The sequence below is a fragment of the Bacillus rossius genome, chromosome 17 (genome assembly GCF_032445375.1).
Source record: "Bacillus rossius redtenbacheri isolate Brsri chromosome 17, Brsri_v3, whole genome shotgun sequence".
In the NCBI taxonomy this organism is placed as follows: Eukaryota; Metazoa; Arthropoda; class Insecta; order Phasmatodea; family Bacillidae; genus Bacillus; species Bacillus rossius.
Genome location: NC_086344.1, coordinates 2,047,733 through 2,073,010, shown reverse-complemented (window position 1 = coordinate 2,073,010; position 25,278 = coordinate 2,047,733). Strand labels below are relative to the sequence as shown.

At 32.8% G+C, this 25,278-nt stretch overlaps 2 protein-coding genes across 3 annotated transcripts in view; one reads left to right on the top strand and one right to left on the bottom strand.

Annotated features, from left to right (window-relative positions):
- LOC134540764 (alpha-tocopherol transfer protein-like) overlaps window positions 1–25,278 on the top strand; it is a 146,561-nt gene that overhangs the window by 28,354 nt on the left and 92,929 nt on the right. The gene's annotated exons all lie outside the window — the stretch shown is intronic.
- LOC134540629 (uncharacterized) lies at window positions 7,305–9,877 on the bottom strand. The gene has a single exon (XM_063383476.1). The coding sequence runs from the start codon at window positions 8,819–8,821 to the stop codon at window positions 7,442–7,444; it is 1,380 nt and encodes a 459-aa protein (XP_063239546.1). The 5' UTR covers window positions 8,822–9,877; the 3' UTR covers window positions 7,305–7,441.

The window sequence follows — 25,278 nt, the reverse complement described above, 5'->3', positions numbered from 1 at the left end:
GACGTTTGTAAACGCGGAGTAGCAGTTTGCACGACTCTGCTGGTAAACAAGAGTAGTGACACGGTTCACCCACGAAGCTGAACAAAGGAAGAACTTGCTCAGCAGAATAATTCAGGTCGACAGCAGAGCTTTCACGTAGTCTCGCCAAACCATGTGAGGAAGCGTACACTGTTAAAAAAAAAGTGAGCAAGTTTTCCAGTACTTGCTAGATAGGGTAGGTGACCCAAATATGAGACCCGGCCTTAATATGAGACCCTTGGTTATCTTGACAAGTAAGAGCTGCTACCTATCAGCCGCTCTTGGAACTAACAGAAGCCTCCATTTCCCGACCACGGATAGAGTGAGACTTTTATCTGACGCGCGCGAGATCCAGAATAACAGTTTATACGATTTTCTTCATTTTGAGTTTTCGTGAGTGGCATCTTGCAGCTTTATTATCAACATAGAGGTACTTTATATTAATTATCCATTTATACTCTGATATGAGCAGTGAAGTAAGCTTCCATGTGCATAAATAAGGAACTATGGCAGTTTAAAATTTCAGCCTTGTTGATGTGTTTTGTAGCGGCCATTATAAGGTGCCTAATATGAGACCATTTACGTGTCCTAATTTGAGATAGGGTCTCATATTAGGATTAAGGGTCTCATATTAGGTGATTTAGATTCAAAATAATACTGTCGCTGTAGTAACAGTAACTAATAAGTTTAGCCATTTGTAGAGAAGACCAGAGCCACCCAAGAGAAACTTCGATGACAGATCAGTCATGTTGCAGCAGTGCAGTTGGGCCCTTTATCAGACCTGTGGATATTTCACCACTACCAAATTTTCCTTCAAAAGAAACATCCAGTAGATGTGGTAGTGCCAATGTTATCACATCATCGCCATACAAAACAAGCTTGGATGAAAATGTCGCAAGAAAGAAAAGGCTGAAGCTCGTAAGAAATTGGTTCTTGGGAAACAGAAAGGAAACGAAGCTAGACCTACACAAATTAGATCTCGGAACACGGACAAATTAAGGATAACTACCAAATCATTCATCGCTGTAGATTCTGAGGATTCCAGTGACGAAAATATTTCGCTGCATGACAGTTCAAATGAAAGTAATGGACCTGAAAGTGATGATGAACCAGAGTGTTTGTTATGCGGCTGCCTTTTCTCAGAGGACAAACATGGCGAGAAATGGCGGCAGTGCCTCAAGTGCTATGAGTGGGCTCATGAAGATTGCGGAGCTGATCCATGTTTTGTGTGTCCTATGTGTAACAAACAAAAGTGCAAAAAGTGACTAAATGATATCAAATATGGAATTTGGAACATAATGTAGGGGATGTCTCATATTAGGAACACGTTTTTGTTTACATACAATTTCTCATTTTTTTATTTCTTAGTTTAATTACTTTCTGTTTTAATATTAGTGCTCAATCTTGTTTTTAAGTAGAAGTGCATGGCATAATATATCATCTAAGATAAATAAATCTACCAATAATGGTTTTAATAACAAAATATAAATATTTTTAAAAAGGGGTCTCATATTCGGCACACTTGCCCTACATATAACATCTAACCTCGGTAACGAGCAAATTCACGTGTTGTCATGTTGCGAATAAGTAGTATAGAAATGGGCATTCTGGCGCAATGTTGTTTCTTATGGGACTACGGCTTGATGGCTTGGCTTGCCAATCGTGAGGATTCGGCTATTTTCGGGCGTGTTCACCCCTCGAAGCCTGTGATCGGGACCCCGGCGGTAATCTCGGATGATGCCACGTCCGCCATTTTGTTTTCCCACCATTTTGAAAATCTGTGATTATTAAGCTAGAAATTCGGAAAAAAATCTTAAAAATCATCAAATAAATCACTTATTAATTTACTGAGTGATTAAATTGATTTTCTTTCGTGGTTCGACCCTTGTTGGATACAATGAAAATAATTTTAGGTACAAAAAAAAAACACTTATTTAGTCAAACTGGGTAAACAATCCTAAAAGTGGCTTAAATTCCTAATTCAGCAACCACGAGTATGTTTCCAATGCCGTCTTCTTAAAATACATCAGAAATTAATTTACTGACCGATTACTGTCCTTGGTTTGATCTCTGCTCGATGAAGGAAAAAAATTTCAGTTAAAAAATTATTTATTTTAATTTAACTTTGACAGGATGAAAAAAAACTAAATTACAAATAAACAATTTATTACATAAATTCTACAAGTACAAAATTATTTACGCGTGTTTCTCATTTTCTGCAGTCTTCTTAGAAAGCGAAGCAAGTCCTTTGCATGCCTTGGCATGTGTTTTCGGGGCAGTTCTACATTGCAGTCAATGATCCAAGCATGTCCAATCAGTGGCCACGCTCAGTCAATTTTCGGTCACGCACGTCGAGTTGGTGACCAAGCATGTATATTCGGTGGTCAGGCACATTCAGCTTGTGGCCAGACATGTCCAGTCAGTAGCCAGACATGTCCAGTTGTTGGCTAGACCGTTGGTGGTTGGCCACTTACAGTTTGTGGATAGGGTAACAAGACCAGTTGGTGGCCAGACATAAGACAGGTTGGCCAAGCACAACTAGTAGGTTGGTCTGGCACATACACTCAGCAGCCAATAGGTCTAATTTTTCGATACTTGGAATACCTTTCAAACAGGTCATGTACAATGTCAGGCGTGTATGTCAAGCAATCCCGAACTTCGTCGGTGCCTGTTACTGCTTTCAAACAATTATGTCGTATTTCAAGCTGCAGACAAGACAAGATGCTCTGAAACCGTCAGAACTACAGTATAGATATAACATATTATAAAAAAAATGGCCAAATAACTAAGCATGTTTTACGCTTACTATAGGACCAATAATCCCTAAAAAAAAAAATTACACTTACAACAGGACCAAAAGCTTTTGATCCAATATATATTTAGTCCTGAGTACAGACTTGCATACACACATTTAACGAAAAGGACACACATTTGGAAGCACACTCAAAAAAAGGAAGCACATTTAACGAAAAGCACACTCAAAAATGAGTCTCATTTAACGATAAGGACGTACATTTACACCGGTTCTTAGAAATCGTTTCTCGGTTCTCAGTTACAGGTTAACCTCCACACAATTTCAAGTCACACCAAAGATACAGCATACTCTAATAAATGGTGTATTTGTTTAAAATGACTCATCAGCGACCTACTGTACCATAAATAGACCACAAACAAGTCACCCAGCCCTAGGTAGCACCGTTGTTTCTAATGTCACTATATGCTGGAGCAGCACTCTACCTACATCCAGTGGTGCAGCAATATCTTGTAATACAAACCAACAGATTTGTTTTGCTCTACCAGTATTTAATTTAGGCACACCAATAAAAAAGTGCTTGAGAAAAATTTAAATATTTGTACACAAGAGATTTAAGTAATTTATAAAAAATAAACAATAAAAACTAATACTGGAGTAGCAAATAATGTATGTCTTATAATGGGTAAGGGATGGAACACCCAAGTTAACAGATGTCTTTTTAAAGAATATATTAATACATGATATGTTAATTGTATTATAAATATAAGTGGAGACCAAACATTTCTGCAGTAGCAAGATATAAAATTTTTGGTTGACAGACATCAAATCTTGGGCGAAACTGGAGGAATTCTTGAGTAAAATATCCATTTCTTTAGTTAAAGGACATGCATAACAAACTAAGTGACCTATTGATTTATATAAATATATCTTCAAATTATATAAAAAATAAAATAAAATAAAATTTAGTCTCCAGATATCATCAAGTTATCTAGAGCTGTAGAAAAGGCAAAGATTAAAATTAAAGATGGAAAAAAGCTTTTCGCAATAACACTCATATCATTTTATTCAGGAAAGTCGAAATTTTATTTTGATATTAAAAATTAAAAAAGTCAATATTTTAATATTTTTTACTGTCAGACTCCCCTTAAGAATAAGTTTAAAATGCGAACCCCACAGAATATGCGAGTGAAGATGCTTAAAAATAACTGCAAATTTGCTTGATAAATTCTTGTTCAATGATTTGTAGATTCAAATATTTTTTTTTATTACTCGATGGAATAATCACGAGCGACGAGCGGAAAAAAATGATGTACCGACATACTAAACTTTAATGTTAGGTAAATAGGTATATTACATATGGTTTTCGGGATCATGTAAAAATTCGTCTCAGTCTAAACTGCTCAAAAGTAATACCCGAGTTAAAGGAATCCGACTCTTCTTTAGGATCTTTGTCTTTATTTATTTATTTTTATTTATTTCCAAAATTCGTTCAACAGATTCTTAAAAAAATATAGAACATGTCAATAAAGTCAACAAAAATGAACAATACAAACAATCAAATTAATTAAATCATAATATCACATTAAATTAGTACTAATTAAAACAAAAATATAAATACATCAATATACAAACAAATCATCATAAGTTATTCTAAACATTATTATAATATTCATTTAATGTATAAAATGAATTTTCTAATAAATAGTTTTTGAGTAGAACTTTAAATAGTCTTGGGTTGCAATGGGAGATTGCTTTTAGTTTATGAGGGAGTGCATTGAAAAGTTTTATGCCAGAGTACAGTGCACCTTTTTGATACCTTGATGTATTATTACTTGGCACATGCAAGTCGGATTTATTTCTGGTGTCATAAGTGTGTATTGCACTGTTATTATCAAACTATCATTATTTTTAACTACAAAATTAATTAATGAGTATATATACTGACACATCATAGTAAGTATCCTTAGATTCTTAAACAATGGTCTACAAGAATCATAGTGATTAACATTAGACATTATTCTAATAATTTTTTTTGTAGTAAAAAACATCATTAGCATAGGGTGATGATGCCCAAAAAATGATCCCATATGACATTACAGAATGAAAATACGAAAAATATATTTGTTTTAAATAAAAAACAGATACAGTTGCTGATAACGATTGAAGTGCGAAACAAGCTGAACATAGTTTAGGTATCATTTTAACTATATGTTCCTTGCCACACAAGGTATTGTTTACATGCAAGCCTAAAAATTTAACACTATTTGCTTCTGTAATTTTAGTATCACTATAATTCAATTGAACTACAGGGTTAGACTGTTTATGTAAGTGAAATTTTAAGATACTTGTTTGATCAATATTTAGAGTAAGATTATTAGCATTAAACCATTGATTTAATTTATCACATACACTATTTAATGTTTGAATTAATTCTTGATTTTTAATGTTATGACACAATATGCTAGTGTCATCTGCAAATAAAATTACTTCAGACTGATCAGTTATAAAAGAAGGAAGATCATTTATATAAATCAAAAATAATAATGGTCCCAGGATCGACCCCTGAGGCACACCAAGATTAATTAACCCTTTATTTGAGTGAACTGTACTATGTCTATTATCAGAAATTTTTACTAGTTGATACCTATTTGACAAATAAGATGTAAACCAGTGGAGCGCAGTATTTCTAATACCATAAAATTGAAGTTTATTTAGCAAAATTTTGTGGTCAACACAATCAAAAGCTTTAGCTAAGTCACAAAAAATACCTGCCACATTCTCTTTATTATCTAGTGCTTTAAGAATAGTGGAGGAAAATTTGAAAAAAGCTTCATTAACAGATTTCCCACTTCTAAATCCATATTGAGACTTAGATAAAATATTATTTTTTTCAAGATAATCTGTTAATCTATTATTCATTAATTTTTCCAGTATTTTTGCAAAAGATGAGATTAGGCTAATAGGTCTATAATTAGATACTTCATCTTTATTACCTTTTTTATAAAGAGGTGTCACCACAGAAAATTTTAATCTATCAGGAAATATACCTGATGTCATGGAAGAGTTAAAGATAAAAGTAAGAGGTTCACTAATTATGTCAATGCATTGCTTTAATAATTTTATGGAAATTTCATCAATTCCTGAGGATGCTTTAGGTTTAAAAGCTTTTACAGTTTTACAGATCTCTATTATGTTAGTAGGTGTTAATGAAAAACTCATTATTTGTTTTGTTGATAGCGTGATGAGGAATTATATTTGGCTGGATGCCTATTTTAGGTTTATTATTAAGTTTTTTTGCAACGTTAAGAAAGTATGAATTAAAAATATTAGCAACATGAATTGGTTCCTGAACAGTTCTATCATTCACAGTTAGTTTCACCGAAGTGGAATTATTTTGTACACGGTTCATTTCCGCTCTAATTAATTTCCACGAAGTTAGTACTTTATTAGTTGAATTACTGATAAGTCTGTCAAAATAAAGCTGTTTGGCCTTTTTAATTACTTTATTCAAAATTATACAATATCTTTTATAGTATGTCTTAATACTGGTATCAGTTGCACTTTTAGCCAGAATATAGAGTTCCTTTTTCCTATTGCACGAATTTATAATACCAGTAGTTATCCATTTATTTTGAGAGGAGTTATTAACACTAACAACTTTTTTTGGAAAGGCTTCTTCAAACAATTTACAAAAAGTTGAGTGGAATTTATTATATTGTAAATTAACATCATTTGATGTATAAACATCATACCAATTTTCCAAAAGTAATTTAGCTCTAAAAAATGAAATTGTTGTATTATTGATAGTTCTAATCCTTGTACTTTTAACAGGTTTTTCAAAACTAATAACAAACTGAGGATTACTAAAAAATAATAGTTGGGCATCATGATCTGACAAGGCATTAATATAAGGTATAGTAAAACAATTTTTAACATTATGAGCCTCAACAAAAATATTATCTATTACAGTTGCTGTGAGGCCTTGAATTCTGGTAGGAAAATCAACAGTAGGTATTAAGTTATATACTAAAAGCAATGAACATAATCTATGTTTGTTAACACTGCCTAACATAAAATTTACATTAAAATCACCACATAAAATTATGTCAGAATTTTTACTTTTGATCTTGATTAATTTGCTTAATACAGATTCTAAACCATTTAAAAATATTAAAAAATTGCCAGAAGGAGATCTATAAGTGACAATTATATAGACCTTTCTATCCTGCAAAACTATAGAAGCCATTGTACATTCAAAATCCTTTTCAATACATAATTTATTTATATCAAATTTAACTAATTCAAATTTGACATCTTGTTGAATGTATATACATACACCTCCACCAGTAGTCTCATTTATACTATAAAAACTTGCAAGTTTATATCCAGGGATTACAATCTGTTCTATTTCATAAGATTTGCAATAATGTTCAGATAAACATAAAACATGTAAATTTATCTTATTTCCCTGATTACATGACTTTATTACTTCATAAAATAAGTCTTTTTTATTTTTAATACTATGTATATTTTGATGCATAATTGCGAGTTTGCCACAAATACTCTGTCTACTAATGAATTTATTGTTTAGTTTAGCATAAGATGCATTACACAGGAGAGTATTATTTTGGTTTATAAAACAATCTGCTGGTGGAGCATTAATATAATTTAGTTTTTTGGACCAATATCATAACCAATTGGAATCACGTTGTTTATATTGTTTTTGGATTGCAATACACTAACAATTTGTTTGGCAACATGTACTTTACCTTTTAAGTTTATATGTAAGCCATGTTTGGTGAAGCAGTCTCTTGGCAAATTAAATACATCAATAACACAAACGGATTGGAATTTTGAACGAAAATTTTGTAATCGCTTATTTGTAATTTCTATTTCACGATTGATTACTGATTCTTCATTGAGGTCATGCCTTCTTGGTATGTTGCAGACTGCTACCCTCGTGTTGCAAAGATTTAGTAATAGGTGTTTCAATTTAATCACTGCTGCTGAAGCTTCGTTTTTATATACGTCGTTTCCTCCTGCAGACAGCACAACAAGGTCTTCATTAGTGAGATTTCTTGAGTTTTCTGTGGCATGCTTAGTAACTTCTGCAAAACATCCACTTGGCTTTACCATGCCAAAAACATCTGTGTCCTGATGGCACTGTGATTTAACTTCTGCCGCTAAACCTCTTCCTTGGCTGTCCGAGAATAACAATATTTTTCTCTTCCTTTTGGCCAGGGCATTTCTCTGTTTTGCGTCTGTGGTGTTTATGTTTACATTTACCAAATTACTTTCACATATGGTCGATCTTTGCATAACATTTTTCCAGCCCCTTGCTCTATATTGCTGTCCAGGTTCGCATCCGTTAGAAGTTTGCAAAATGCTGTATTTATTATTTGTCGGTATTTCAATCCTCTGATGAGTAGGATCATGTCGGAGTTTTCCCTTAACCACTGTTGACCACGCAAAACTACCTGAACTATTGTTTTCTTCATTAGTGTGCCTATTTATATTTCGTACATTTTCAATGTCTTGCTGCAATAATTTAATTATTTCCTGTAATGATTTGTTTTCTTCACGCAACTGTGTAATGACCATTTGTACTTCTTTGTTATTCTCGTGGCTAGATACATGTTGGTTAGTTGCTCTTAATTTGATTTCTTCACACAACATCTTTGTAGTGTTTTGAAGCACTTTATTTTCCTTCGTTAATTCTGTAATCGCTGTTTGTAACTCACTTAACATGACACTATCAGTTAAAATATTCTTTGCGTGAAACATTTGTTCATTATCACTAATTACGCCGCCATTTTTTGCCGTGCACTTCTGACATTTCCATTCTTCTTTTGGAATGTTTTCAGGATCCACATTACTGCATTTTATAAAATGGTACCATAGATCACAGTTCTCACAAAATATACCATTTTTTACAATTTTTGAACACTTACCGCAGTTATGATCCATCAAGATTTTAAGTTTTGAGCACGAGCAATTAACACTGTTTTTACAATTCCGCGCCATCATTGTAGCATTCTTCACAGGCATTACAGCCTAATGTGAACTGCTTTTTAGGCGGTGGTTGTGATGAACTGCAGGACTGTGCAGAACGGTTGTTGAAGAAAAAGTTGATTCTTTTTCTTCAACAACCGTTGATGCTGTTTTCTTTTTTCATGACTGCCATTCCGCACTACTCACTCACGATACTTCAGATAAATAAGTTTATTTTAAACAGTTCTGTAGTACGGCTCACAAAGTTTCTTGGACTTAAGCAAGACGTACAGCTGTTGAATGATAACTGATGTGGAAAGCGCTCTGCACGTCAGGTCGTTACCGTTAGATAAAAACGAGGCGGGGTGAATGCAAGGGTCTGAAGGTCAGGTAGACAAGGGTGGACAAAAACGGAGCGTAAGCTACTGCAACGAGCGGAAACATTTACTGGTCTTATATCCCACAATAATATTTCCGCTATCAGCACTGTGAAACGTGAATATTTAGAATAAAACAGGAACAGTTGCGTATTTATTGTGTCTGTACACCTATCGAAAAGTCGTAATTTATTTTAAGAATAAAGTAACGCATAGACAAGAAAATCCCACAAAACCACTTAGCATTGCAACGAAGACAATGCCTCTTGTTCATCTAATTCAATGGCCGGGCAAAACCATCACTTTGCCCGGCCATGAAATGTTATGGCCGGGCAGTCGCCTGGATCGCCCCCCCCCCCCCCCCCCCCCCGGTTTCTACGCGCCTGCTACAGACTTGACTATTTAACGGAAAATGATATACATTAACACGAACATTAAACTCAGGAGGATACGATCGTTCGCAGGATACGATAGGATACGTCTCTAAATGTCTTTGGCTACAACTGCTGTCTTTGGCTCCAACTGCTCCAATGGCATTTGGCTACAAGGCATGGCTTCATCTATCTATAATAGTTCCATTCAGCAGCGAATGTGTTGGCAAGATATATTTTTTTTTAAAAAGCTAAACTTTCTTAGGCGCGTTATGAAAATACCACGACAGTGAATTTTTACGATACGCCTGCCACATTCAACGAAATTTTCAAAGGATGAAAAAATGGGTACATAGCTACCAAAAAAAAAATTGCTTTTAAAATCTTCTGTTTTAGTGATTAATACTGAATACTGGACCACATAATTTAAAACATTTATTTACTGTGAATAATAGTGATATAAATTGTTTTTTTAAATAATAATATTAAATATATTATATATATTATAATTACATAATATATTATGCACTAAATATAATATTTTAAATATGATGTTTTTATACATAAATAAATAACTGATGTTATGTACTCATATTCATAAATAGTTTGCATTATATAATACAAATAATATTATTAAATAAATAAAATCAATAAATTATAATTATCATTCTGTACATTTTTTAATTTAAATTATTAACTAAAATTTATCTCGATTATTTTACTAAAATAAATAACTGATTATATGAACGAGTTTGTATTAGTATCGAATTCTACTAAGTATTAATTTAATTTTTTTCAATTTGATTGAATTTATACATTACCAACCGTATTTATAATATCACTCCAGTCGTTTTATTATTTTATTTCTGTTAATTATTTGGATGCAAAATTAAAGTTAGTGTTTATAATGCATGGTGGTATACCTTGTAACTTGCGTATATGAGTACACGCACCCATTTGTTTTTCTTTACTTTTGTTTTGTTTGGACACTCGTTTAAATGCCTCGTCGCGTTCTTTGCAAGTATATCGCGCTGTTGTGGTTCCGGTAGTACCCTGCCACCTAGCGTACTTGGTGGAACTACTTCCCACTGTATAGCCAGCAGCACCCTGCCACCTAGTGCTACTTGGTGGAACTACTTCCCACTGTATAGCCAGCAGCACCCTGCCACCTAGTGCTACTTGGTGGAACTAATTTTGGCTGTTTAGTCCAGCATCGCCCTGCCACCTAGCGGCTACTTGGTGGAACTACTTCCCGCTGTATAGTCCAGCATCACCCTGCCACCTAGCAGCTACTTGGTGTAACTACTTCCCGCTGTATAGTCCAGCAGCACCCTGCCACCTAGCGGCTACTTGGTGGAACTACTTCCCGCTGTATACGCAACAGTTGTAAGTGGCCTTGAGTAATGACAATGATCTCCCACGGAGGGGAAAGAGGGCCAGTTTTCCCCTCATTCCCCTTCGAACCGCAAGGTTATTTCAGCTACACTGCATTTCAGGTGATCTGAGCACTTCTAAGTCTCTAATAGGCTACATTGCATTTCATTGAAAATCATTGCCTTTCCTTTCATTGTATTTCATTGCTCTTCATATTATTGCTATTTATTACCTTCCCTTTAATTGCATGTCATAACATTTCGTAACATTTTGTTTATATTTTTTGCAATTAATTCATTAAATTTCAATTGATTTAATTTAAGTTTATTTTATTGAATTTTCATTTCATTGCCAATTTCTATTCAATGTCGTTCGTTTCATTGGCTTTCGTTACATTTCATGTTATTTCACTGCCTTTCATTACATTTCATTTCATTTCGTTTCATTTCCATCTTTCTATTCGTTTCATTGTTTTAATTTCATTGCCTTTTGTTTCATTTTCCTTTCGTTTCAACGCATTTAGTTTCACTGCTTTTACTTTTAGTGCCGTTTATTATATGGGTTTTCATATTTTTATAAGTCAACGGAACATATAATTATGTTATTGGCGCGGTCGCATAAGACGTTAGTTCAATTACAATACAGCCAATAAAAAATTCTTAGGAATATAGACTAGGTATAAATCGACTATTCACTAAAAAACACTGGATGATTACAAAAAAAATATGGTTTGACTCAGAAATAATAATTTACCAGTATCTATTACAGATAAATTTAACACTAAAATTATTTTATCATAATAGTGCTGGAAAAAGTGAGAGTAATTTTATTTTTATAAACACTTTTAGTAATTATTTAATAGTAGTAATCTTATCTGGTTTTTAACACGGGTTTTTTGACTTATGAAAATATATTTATATCGTTCAATTACATTACAATAAATCTTTCTCTCGCAATAAGTGTATTTATTTCAGTGATTGAAAATGCTTTATACAGTGTATTGGATGCTTCTGTCGTGTTTTCACCAATTTGAAAGTTAAAAAAAAATTGGTTGTCTGTAAAGTCGGTTTACGGACGATAGTTTAACGTGGCAACGCCATAACAAAACATTAATGAAATTATTGCAAACTTTTATGAATAAAATTGGATCATTTTTATTGAATTATCACTATTTTGTATGGATACAAAGAAGGAGTGAAATAAAATCTGCAATTTAATTGATAAATTTACTTTTATTTGCACTCATAAATTCAAATATGTTTATTACTTTAACGAAGATATTATTTTAACTATAAATTTTAAACATGTTTGCTATTTAACTTCTTCCAATGTGTGTTATTCTGTTAAGGATAGGACGATGATAGGAAAAGTAGGAAACGAATGGAAGGTTTCAAGTTTAATGTGCCTCGAAAAAGTCAAATCGATGGTTGTTCCAATCGAGTGGAAGAGAGATAGATGCGGCGCAAGCGTACAATGAGCGTAACGGGACACAGCGTAACGGGACAACGTGCGTAACGGGACACTTTTTCGTGCGTGCAGCCGGCGTTCATCGATTTATTAGACGTTGTCACGTCAATAATGGATAAAATCTTAAATGTCATTGGGTTGTCATAGCGTCGACGTCTGTGTCGGTCCGTATGAAAGTTGGAAGTGGGTGGAAGTAAACTCACGGTCCAGCCATGATATAAATTGCTCCTATCACAATACTGTGGGTATGCATAGTTGCAGTTTAGTTTAGGTGGGGTGATAGGGGTGACGCTGGATGGTGCTTCTAGCGCGGCATCGCCTCTAAATCGCAAGGCTCTGAAGTGCTGACTTCTCGTCGTTTATGGGCCAACTATGAGATTTGTATGGCAACCATGAGATTACATGGCAGATAAATGAGGATACATGTGTATTGCTGGTCTTTCGAGTGTTACCCATTTTTAACCTTTCTTAAAATACAATTAAAAAAAAAAAAAAACCAAATTTGGGTAGTAATAAAGTTTTTTGACGTGACAACGTATAATAAATCTATGAACGCCGGCTGCACGCATGAAAAAGTGTCCCGTTACGCACATTGTCCCGTTACACTGTGTGCCGTTATGCTCATTGTACGCTTCCGCTGCATCTATCTCTCTTCCACTCGATTGGAACAACAATCGATTTGACTTTTTCGAGGCACATTAAACTTTAAACACTCCCATTCGTTTCGTACTTTTCCTATCATCGTCCTATCCTTAACAGAATAACACAGATTGGAAGAAGTTAAATAGCAAACATGTATAAAATTTATAGTTAAAATAATCTATTCGTTAAAGTAATAAACATATTTGAATTAATGAGTGCAAATAAAAGTAAATTTATCAATTAAATTGTAGATTTCATTTCACTCCTTCTTTGTATCCATTCAAATAGTGATAATTCAATAAAAATGATTCATTTTTATTCATAAATGTATGCAATCATTTCATCAATGTTTTGTTATGACGTTGTCACGTTAAACTATCGTCCGTAAACCGACTTTACAGACAAACAATTTTTTTTGTTAACGGACTCCACTATAACGTGAGCAGTTTTAAGTAGTGTGGTTTACTTTCTGAAGCTCTGCACACTGTATTTCCCCCCCCCCCCCCAAGTATGCGTGGCCCATAAATGGCCATGCATGTACTCAGGAACATCGAGGTTCGTGGTTGGCCGTGAGAACAGTTTTCTTTGCCAGGGCCCGAACGAATAGCATTTCACCTCTTGTCCACACAAGGACGAGCGTTTCCAGTTGCTCCGTGGGAGTGTTTTGAGTTGTCTTACCGACTGTGTTTTGTTCTTTTGACGTCTCTTCCACGGCGTGATCATTTGATAGATCGTAACACAGAAGAATTAGGAAAATTATCGGCAATGGCTACAGATAAGGATCCATCATGGAGTGTTTCGGAAAAAAAAAGACGCGGTAGACCAAAATCAGGACAACAACATTCTAAAAAAAATAGGTTGTCTGTAAAGTCGGTTTACGGGCGATATTTTAACGTGACAACGTCATAACAAAACATTGATGAAATGATTGCATTCTTTTATGAATAAAATTGAATTATTTTTATAGAATTGTTTCTATTTTTTATGGATACAAAGAAGAAGTGAAATGAAATATACAATATGAGATATACGTACAATTGATAAATTTACTTTTATTTGCACTCATTAATTCAAATATGTTTATTACTTTAACGAACAGATTATTTTAACTATAACTTTTATACATGTTTGCTATTTAACTTCTTCCAATCTGTGTTATTCTGTTAAGGATAGGACGGTGATAGGAAAATTTGGAATCGAATGGGAGTGTTTAAAGTTTAATGTGCCTAGAAAAAGTCAAATCGATGGTTGTTCCAATCGAGTGGAAGAGAGATAGATGCGGCGCAAGCGTACAATGAGCGTAACGGGACAATGTGCGTAACGGGACAATGACTCATCCTTTTTCGTGCGTGTAGCCGGCGTTCATCGATTTATTAGACGTTATCACGTCAAAAATGTGTTAAATTTCATACACAGCGCCGTTCAGAGCAATGAGAGGGATAGATCGTCGAATTTTCACGGCCAGAAAATTGAAAGTCTAGTGTCGACAGGATTCATGGGGAACCTTAGAAGTTAGGCGGCACGCTCAGTGTTTACGTTCACAGTTATGACCACAGTGACATGTCTACAGACTTTAGACTTCAGATTGTATTTAAGTGACCTTTGGGCCCGATAGTTTCGCTCGACGGCCCTGCAACGAATGTTTAGTGATTTAACATTTTAACCGTGTGATTTTGAAAATATATATATATATATATATAACACGTGTAGACATTTTGAGCATTATACAAATGTTCCTAGAATCTCCAGAAAAAGATTTTACAGGCCCCAGTTATATTTCATGCATGAACATCTTAAATTTAAATACACTTATGTATATTTAAATTAACTAATGCCCTATATATATATATATATAATGCGTTTACGAAACTGAGACCAGAAAAATGAAAAACGTTTAAAGCCCTTCCGCCTTCTGGAAAACCTTCAAGAAATGCTTCCACTCATGGAATAAACATTGGGATAAGTGTGCATCGCCTGTCAAGGTAAGTATTCTTACGCGCGACGCGTGCCAGGTACCTGAGCGGCCCTTCCAGCGGTAGTCTGGTCTGGCGGCCCCGCACGGCCACTGACGTCACGCGCGCATACCTTTGAGGATTATGGCGGCACTATAGTTTTAACGCACTACATTATTGTAAGATTGCATTAGTTCGCCCGAGTATCTGCATTAAAATTTTGTGATGTTGACAGAATCTCGTTAAATTACACATGCCTGCTGTTTGTATAGCACCTGTAGTACAAATCGTTATGCCAGTGCTGTCGCCATTATTTCATGATTTATCAGTGTCCACGATAGTGGTGACTTTAAGATGTTAGACTCGAAACGTTCTTTAAATTATTCATGCAATGGGGAATTTTGATCTAATGCAGGTATTATTGCCATTTTCCATTATAGTTTCGCACTGTTTGTCATGGAAAAATTTCGTAAAAAAAAATATCCATAATTGTTTTTTTTTTCTCCAGAATTTTTTCATGACAAACAGTAAAAAACTGCAACGGTGTATGTAAAAAAACTGCATAAAATCAGACTCGAATTTGATAAGTCATAGGTTCGATTATCCACAATTTCCTAATTTTACACATTCGTGGGTTGTGGGAATTTACTTTATATTGTACGTTAAAAATTTACTGACTTCGTTTAAAATAAACTAAGTATCTCACGTGAAAATATACGTGCCATGGTGCAAAAATACCCAAAAGCAATGGAAAATGTACACAATCATAGCAATTGCCCGTTCGCATGTACAATAGCGCTTAGACCTGCACACTATTAAAGGAAAAAAATCTCAAAAATCGTGCGTACAAAAATACACCGACATTTGTAGATCCTTTTCTGCCGCATGCACTGGGTGTCAAATTACACGATTTTTATATTGATATCAGATTTCATACCCGAGCCCGCTCGAATGTAAGTTTTAGTGTTTGCCCACAGACTCCTTCCACTCTGTATATTGTATTAATATTCTTGTGCAGTGCACGTACATCTGCGAACAATTGATCTGGATGCTAATTCATAAGCACAAACAGCCAATCATCCACGACTTTCCACCTAAACTTAACAATAGTCGTCAAATTGTACCTTAAATTGTAATATTTTTAAACGATGGACCCCCTAAAATCTATACTAATATTATAAAGCTGAAGAGTTTGTTTGTTTGTTTGAACGCGCTAATCTCAGGAACCACTGGTCCGATTTGAAATATTCTTTCAGTGTTGGATAGTACATTTATCGAGGAAGGCTATAGGCTATATTATATTATCAATAACATTAGGGATCCTTACTAAAAGTCCAATTTAGAATCAAATGCGTTGGAGGGGGTTAGATACAACATGCAGTAGACATACGAAGTGTGTGTTGACAATGCCGCAGGCGCTAGAAGTCTTATATATATATATATATATATATATATATATATATATATATATATATATATATATATATATATGTGTGTGTACTAGCTAAACCCGGCCACGCTTTGCTGTGGCACAGTTTAATATTAATTCATTGTTTAATTTAATATTTTACTGTGCATGGCTGTGGAATGTAATAGAAGAAATAAAAATGTGTTTAGCTTAAATATTTTTATTGTAAAGCTAATGGAAGGACTACATTCCTTGTTTTCCCATTCCCATTCCCATTCCCATTCATTAGATATTCATAATTTTTAACGCTAATAAATAAACTCTAATTTTTTGGCATTTCTTAAGTAAAAATATACAATTTTTATCCCATTTTTACGTTAATATTTTTAATATTGTAATTAAAATTAATATTTTTATGTACAAAATGAGGAGTGGACATAGTTATAAAATAATATTCATGGATTTTATTTTTTAAATCTTAAATTTTTTCTTAATACAATGAAATATTAGTTCTGTAATTATTGTTCCGTTCATAATTGTTTACACAGAATGTATTGAAAAAAAATTAAGTCAATTTATATAAAACCTTCTATGAAAGTTATACTGACTGTTTCATTGATAAAATTACTAAGAAATATATAAAAAAATATAAGTTTTAAAAGCGAATAAAAATTTATAATTAACCAAAATAAACTCAAAATACACAAATGTATACTTTTAAAACATGTAATTAAATTAATTAAAATGTGAAGTTTTTATTGTAAACAAATAAATATGAAAAACACATTTCCAGTGTCACATGCTGTGCGATGCCCAGAAACATAAAACTTCTGCAATATTTTATGAGAAAAAGCAGCTAATAATAGGGTTGCTCAACTCACAACGATAGAATGTGGTTAAGTGTCGAAAAACGTGTCTTAGTTAATATATATACTTTAAGAGGATTTTTCGGCCTTGACAATTTTCGCACAACACAGAAAACACGATTTTTCATACTTTGGCACCATAAGGTTTAATGATAGTAGCCTACATAATTCATATTTCCAGTGAAAAAATTAAAGTTAAATTATTTCCAAGATAAAAAAACTATATGAATACAAAATTCTGAAAATAGTGTTTCATTAAATCACAATTTTTTTATAAAACATAAGTTTACTCACTTTACAGATGAAATCCAACCAATTCCATTCTTTAATTAAACATTTATAAATGATACCATACACATAAACTGGTCACAGTGACACATTTTGTGCTTAATCAATATTTGGCTTATTATAAAACAAAACAAAAGTGTTAAAAGATTATTGTTGGAAAAATCAACAAACACAATTTGCTATGACAACAGGGTTGATATGACAACCGGTTTGATATATCAACAATTATCATAACAACGTACGTGATTATAACAAATTATAATAGCAATATATAAGATATAAGCTATAAGATAAGAATTATTTAATTTTCAAATGTATTATACGAAATGTATTTTTTAATTTAAACGTATTTTTATCAATAGAGTCGAAAGAATATACTTTCAAATTAAATAAAGTTTTTTATTCTTTCTTGAAATATATATATATATATATATATATATATATATATATATATATATATATATATATATATATATATATATATATATATATATACATATTTGTGTAAATTATAGTCGTCAAGGCACAATGGTTGAGTAGCCTGATGTGCTTGAGCTTCGACAATATGGTAAAGCATCGTCGAGTGTGGTCACAACTAAGTTGGGTGACCATGATATTTAGTTATAGAAACTTTTTTTTCCGACTTTTCCGGTGGATTTTCCCAAACTTTTATTTCATATAAACACTCTTCTGTTAAGATGCAATGTTCTGTAAAAATTTCAATCCAAACCATCGTATACTTTCCGAGTTTTGCGGCCAAATACATACGGAAGCTAAATTTTTATATATATAGATAAGCGAAATACCACTCACTGACTCACTCATCACTAGATCTCTAAAACTATACACCCGATTGACTTGAAATTTAGCATAGTTACTCATTTTGTGATGTAGACGCTCACTAAGAACGGATTCTGCGGAAATCCGATCCCAAGGGGAGTTTCTGGGGCGTAATATATCAAAATTTCCAGTTTTTGGTAGGAAATCACCATGGCAACGGCTGTTGCTTTGTTGATGCTTCATTCGTCTCTATGGTAACGACTATTTCATAGTTAGTACAGTCATCATCACCGTTTAAATTTTGCGGGTACTTTAAATATCAAAAATTGTCCTTTTTTTCAAGTATTTATATTTTACAGACTTGAAACTTCACAGTAATGTTCCTTATGTTACGCAGGATGACATTTTCCGAAAATTAGATCCCATGGGTGGTTAAAACCAGGCAACAGTGGGTACTTTGTCTGCATGAGAACAGGATTTTGCATTGTTCATGCCTTCTGCGTCTCCATGGCAACGGGCATCTCGCGACAGTGGCGTAACCACAAGGTGGGGCTTGTATAATGAGCGGCGCAAGAGTGATCTGCCTGTAGACTGCCGTAGCGAAGTACGGGTACATCAGTTGTACGTTGCGTGCACGAGTCGAGAATCCATCGGTGCTATTCATTTTCTCTCCAGTACATTATACTGTATTTATTTTATTTACCATTTCTGTAAATGGGAGATGTGGCTTAATTTTTTTCATTAGTATAGCCGTGCGAAGCCGGGTCGGGCAGCTAGTTCTTAATAAAACCTCTAGACATAATGAGTAGGGACCTGTAAAATTCGCGATTTCAAATCCCTAAAGGATAGACTCCATGATCCTCTACGCACTCGTGCAAATTACATCTGCTGATTGGTTACCGACTCGTAACACCTGTTGACTGGAATGATCGTGATTCGCTAATTCTTCTGTTAAAGATTTTTCATTGGCCCAAGAGTCCTTCAGATAAACTATGGCCCAATCACTGAAGCAAAATAATTTCAAAAGTATTTGGACTCTATCCTATCGCGAAATGAATATGCGAATTTTACAGGTCTTTAATAATGATGTGTTGAGTTCATTTAAGAAAAAATCATAACATAGAGTTTTTTTTATGTACGACTTTTACAAAGAAATCCTTAAAACTTTCCTGAAATTTCTTAATAAAGACCGTTGGACCTTTCGGTTATTTCTGATGTCTTGTATGCCTAAAGTCGAAATCACAATAGTCCGTCACATACGCCCGTCCTTTGTTCGTCCGTCGTAGTCTGTCAAAATCATGTCACCTGCAGCTAATAAGATGGCCCGAAAAATTTCATTGGTTCGCCCGTCAAAGTCTCTGCAAAGTTTTTGCCTGTTAATTATAATTATATAATGGATGCTAACATTTGCTTATTTATTTGCCATTTTTTAACTTGCACGATTTTTTTACACCTATTATATTACAATTTATAAATATGCGTTGAAAATTTTTTTGGACATAACATCTGCTACTTCTATGGAGTAAATGAAAAGAAAAAAAAATCGAAATCCCGTGTGTGACCGAGCATTTAAGTTTCGTTCTTTCACACCGAGTTGGTCATTTCACATCATTGTCATTGCTACTATGTTAAAGATTTTACTGTTAATTTGTACCAGTATATCTCTTGCATTCGTCAGGTCAAGCATTTTTCACATCAGAAATCTATCTACGAAACGTTAATTTCGAGCTTTAAAAGTTCATGCAAGTGATCATAATCGAAGACGTTTAACATTGAAATTTGGGGCCGTTCAGTAGGAGTTGAAAAAAATCGTAAAATTACCAAAAAGAGCTACTATAATAATAACAACAAAAAATCTCATTTTAAACCAAAATTAAAAAAAAAAAAACTAAAATCCTGACTGTCTTAAGAAGAAGAAAAAGACAGATATTCACACGTATGACACCAGAAATTTAATAAATCTGAGGACAGCAGAAAATAACACCAGGCAATTCGAAAATGGATTATTTACATGGGTTAAAAATGCTAGAATTTAAATATCCTAGAGAACAACAAACAGTTTACCAGTATTAAAAAAATGAAAAACTTGTTCTTATACGTCATGCTTTCTATTCTTTGAAAGAATTCTTTAATTTAGTAGAAAATAACTATATAGAACTGTATTGTTGACCGGATATCCTATGTTAAGTAACTGCAACATTTATTGTATAAAGTGATATTTATTCTTTATAAAAAGAGTTACCTAAGATTAACTACACTATTATGATGTATCTACTGGACAGCAAATTTTTGTGAATATATAGCGTATTTTGAGGAAATTAACATGTTTGTAATTTTTTCAATTTATGCTTTTGCATCTATATTTATATATATATTTTATACTAGCTTAAAACACGCGGCTTTACTCGCTCAAGTTCAGAGTATTGCTAAAATCTTGCCATTGAAAGTAAAGTATGTGATCAAATCCAAATATTTTGACTTAATAAATTTATACAATAAATTCGTCAATTCATAAAATATATATTTAATCAAAAACGTTTAAAAATTATATTTTTTAAAGTAGGTGTGCGTAGATATTTTTAATTATTAGTATAATCAAGGATCTGATTTTAAAACTTCTGTTTTAGGATGTCTGTTTTAGAGTGTTCAATAATTTATTTTACCTTAATGAAATCACATTTCATTTCATGAGGTAGACAATTTCAACAGTTGTTAAACGCATCCATATTTCATTTTAACTATGTTTATGCCATCATTTACACTAACACCTTTATTAATTTTTTTTAAAATCTATGCATAGAATCATTAAAACGTCACCTTCTTACTATTGAATTTCGCAAAATAAAATGTATTGTGGTTGTTTGTATTCGCATATTTATTATTGTTAACCAATATAATTTACTACGCTTGATTAAATTAAGTGATATCAATATTCTTGAAAACTAATTTTCCACCTTTCACCCCTTAAGCGGTTAAAATTGGTAAAATATAAGAATGTTGGTTGTTTGTATTTGTGAGTTTATTATGTATCCCTAATATAATTAATTACGATTAATTAAATTCAGAGATAAAATTATTCATCTCTAAAACATACTTACCCCCTTTTCACTCCTTAGAGGTGGATTTTTGCAAAATTAAAATTTTTTGTGGATGTTTTTGTGTGGTAATTCTTGGTACCGAATGTCTTACCTTTGGCTTCATTAGTTTCAGATATATAATTAACCATATTAAAACCATATTTAACCCTTTTCACCAACTTGGGGGTGGAATTCGATAATAATACAGTTTATAAATTAGCCAAAGAGCTTTCTAATAAAAAAAATGGTTTATGAAAAACCGTCAAGTAGTTTTCGATTGATGCTCGAACAAAGAGACCAACAGACAAAAATTTTAAAACAATATTTTTGAGTTCTCAATCATGTTAATAGCTATGTCTAATAATTTTTTCTTCATTTCATCCAGTGTACAGACTTTTTGCCTCGAACAGTTTTATTATTAGTACAGATTGAACAAATTGACATGTTCTATATCTCGGAGCCTTGATTCCATGTGGGATCAATAGAACAATATATATATATATATAAAAATGAATAACCTCTCCGAGTATTAAAATTCTTGTGAATTGTGGCCATTATGTTTAGGAAATCAGCGAGAAACCATTTTTTTATGAATACAAAATTTATTTTTACAGGAATGTATATACCTAAAATTAGCCATATATACCTACTCTTAAAACGAAAATTTAATTATTTTGAGGGTTATTACTATTTGCTCCCAAGACCTTAAATCATGAACACTTGTGTAATTTTTAACTGCTGTTATATAACATGAAGCAAATGTCTGTTTATAAAATTTGAAACGAAACGTAAAATTTGAGAGCACTATCGTCATGAATTCACAGGAAAAGCTTTCAAATAACAGTAATGATGACATGGAAACGAACAATAACCACCATGACATGTGAGTAACTTAAAGTAGGTACCTTAAAGTATTTGTTTGTCACGTTTGAAAAAGAACTTAAAATAAATACATATATATATATATTTGTAAATGGAACAGCCATATTCATGTAACTTAAAGATATCTGCAAATTTGTACATCAAGTTGAAAACAACTGCATCACTACAAACTAGTGTTCGCATTAATACTGGGTTCGTGTTCTTAGCCGTTAATTTATTCTGTGTGTAGTCGCAGTACCTCCAATACTTAAAGTTATTTGTAAATTGTTCCCTGAATAGCTTTCCTGTATTAATTGCGCTTAGAAATAAGCATGGTAAACCAAAATAAAGTTAAACTTTTTAATATGTATGTTTTGAAAACATTTTGTTTGATTTGAAACATTAATTAAAACATAAATTGATGCGCCAATTTAAGTAAGACGTATTCATACATGCATGCGAAAATAACCATAGTCATGTGTTAAACATATTTATTGTAGTATTACAAACTATTTCTTGGCAACTCTGGCTACCGAAGGTTTTTTTTTCATGCAAAAGTACAGAATTTTTTTTCTGTGTACCCCTTCCTCCTACCACTGGAAATTTTTTGCTGTACGGATGATTCTTCTTTATCACTTTCACTTCAGAAAAAAAAGGCAAACAGAGAGAGTGTTTGTTCAGTCGGGAGGCCATGACCCTTCTTGTGTCATTGAAACGAACAGTAAGTGCATTTACGTTAATGACATCAGGCGATGGCTGAGAGAAGTCCTTGAAATGCAAGGTAGACAAAAATCCTTCCGTGGTTTTATGCCCGAAGCACGTACTTTCAATTTACAGTGCCTAACATAAGTTTAAGACCACAGGCTTAGTTATATAAAATTACTTTTTTTTTTTTTTTTTTAAGTTATCAACATGAATATTTTGTGAATAGTGCAAACCACGATACATCTATCAAGCTGAATAAAATTTGCGTCATGACATTACATTTGTAGGTATCAAAAATGTTGTAAATATTAAACCAGTGTGGATTTTAGTATCAATTATTTTCCACTATTTAAAGATGTGTAAAATCATTTAGAAAAATAAAATGTTAACAAAATTTACACAAAAAATCATTATTTTTTAGATTTTGAAAAATACAAGGGAAAAAATAAAGCGTATTTCCAGGTTTAAATGAAAATATAAATTTAGTCTATAGAGCTAGCGAAACCTTATGGGTACAATTTCTTAGCTTGTTGTACATAGGCACCAATCAATAGCTTGAACAACAACATAACATTAAATAAGCATGTGGTTTTAAACCTTTGTTAGGCACTGTAGATTAGATGAGGAGGTGATAACTCTTCACTGAATCAGGCTGCGCTTGTCACGTTGCTAATCCTGTAGTTGAATCAGATAAATCGAGGTGATGGTAATTATTATTTTCTATTGGTCTTAATTAGTGATGGGCCAATCAAATCCTAAAATATCATCAGATGCTTAGTATTCGAAACATTCGAGTTTGGAGGAAAACGATTCGAAGATAAATATTAGAGGAAATAAAGTAAATTGATAAATTCATCTCTGATAACCATTGATGTTTACTAGGCAATTTGTTTTCTACATACCTATCCTGTTTCCATTCCCCAAGATATTAATTTGTAAAATGTAAGTATATAATTAAACTAGCTAAGAGCCTGCGACTTCACTCGCACTGTTTCTGAGTATTGCTAAAATATTACCAATAAAAAAAGTTACTAGATTAATTCCAAAAATGTCTACTGAATAATTAGACATACTATTATGTCAGATGCATAAAATATTTGTTTCATAACATAACTGTTTAAAAATGATATTTTTTGGAGTAGATATGTGTGGCCCCCCCTTTTTTTTTAGTATAGATTATGTATTTGATTTTAAAACTTTTGTTTTATGAGTGTTTGAATATATTTTTTAATTTTATGAAATCACACGAACCTCCTTTTCATTTCATGAGGTAGACAATATAAAAAAATCTTAAACTTCCACTTAAATTATTTTAACAAAGTTTATGTCATCGTTTACACTGAAACTTTAATTTATTGTGGTTAGAGATATTCTTAGAATTATTAAATAATTTCACTTTGTTACAAATACCTCCCATTATTTAAGGATATTTGATACAATCACATCTTTATTTGAAATATAAAATACACATATCAAAAGTATTTTACAACGTATTAGTTGAATCTTAGTTTACTAAGTATTACTTAAACAAAATCCCTAAATTTTTTAGCCCTCACATCTTTTCTCACAGGGATGCCAATGTAAAAATTAATAACTAAGTAAATGTGGCAATATCTTTGAATAAAACAAGAACAAAACTCAACCCTTTTTTTCTTTTAATCGCATATGTGAACTCCAAAACAATTATAATAAACTTATATTTATATTGTGTTAAAATAATTTTGCTCAAAGATTTAATATATTCCATTTTTTTTATTTTACTAAATAATATTAACTTCTGTTACAACTTATGAGGGGATATTTCGGGAAATGATGAATAAGAGAACTTAGGTTAAGGAATATATATTAAACATTTCCTAATCTTAAATTAAGTTTGATTTTATCAGAAAAAAATTATTACATAAGGGGACTCACCACAACGCCGAAATACCACAACGCCGAACGTACAATAACGCCGAAAACCATAACGCCGAATGCCAAATTGACTACAACGCCGACAGCTAGAAAACTGCTGTGTACCACAACGCCGTAATACATTAACGCCGAAAAATGTCATTGCAGGACTGCCACAAAGGTTAGGTTAGATAAGGTTAGGTTACGTTAGGCTAGGTTAGGTTAGGTTAGGTTAGGTACACAAATTCATTCAGTTGTTTTTCATTTTGCTCCTGTGGCCCCCCCCCCCCCCCCGCAGCAAAATTTTTCGGCGTTACTGTATTTCGGCGTTGTGGTACACAGCAATTTCTAGTCGTCGGCGTTGTAGTCATTTTGGCATTCGGCGGTATGGTTTTCGGCGTTATTGTACGTTCGGCGTTGTGGTATTTCGGCGTTGTGGTAACGACCCTTTAT

What these genes read in the sequence shown, in the direction of transcription:
- LOC134540629 (XM_063383476.1), bottom strand. Translation starts at nt 8,821, where the DNA reads ATGCCTGTGAAGAATGCTACAATGATGGCGCGGAATTGTAAAAACAGT.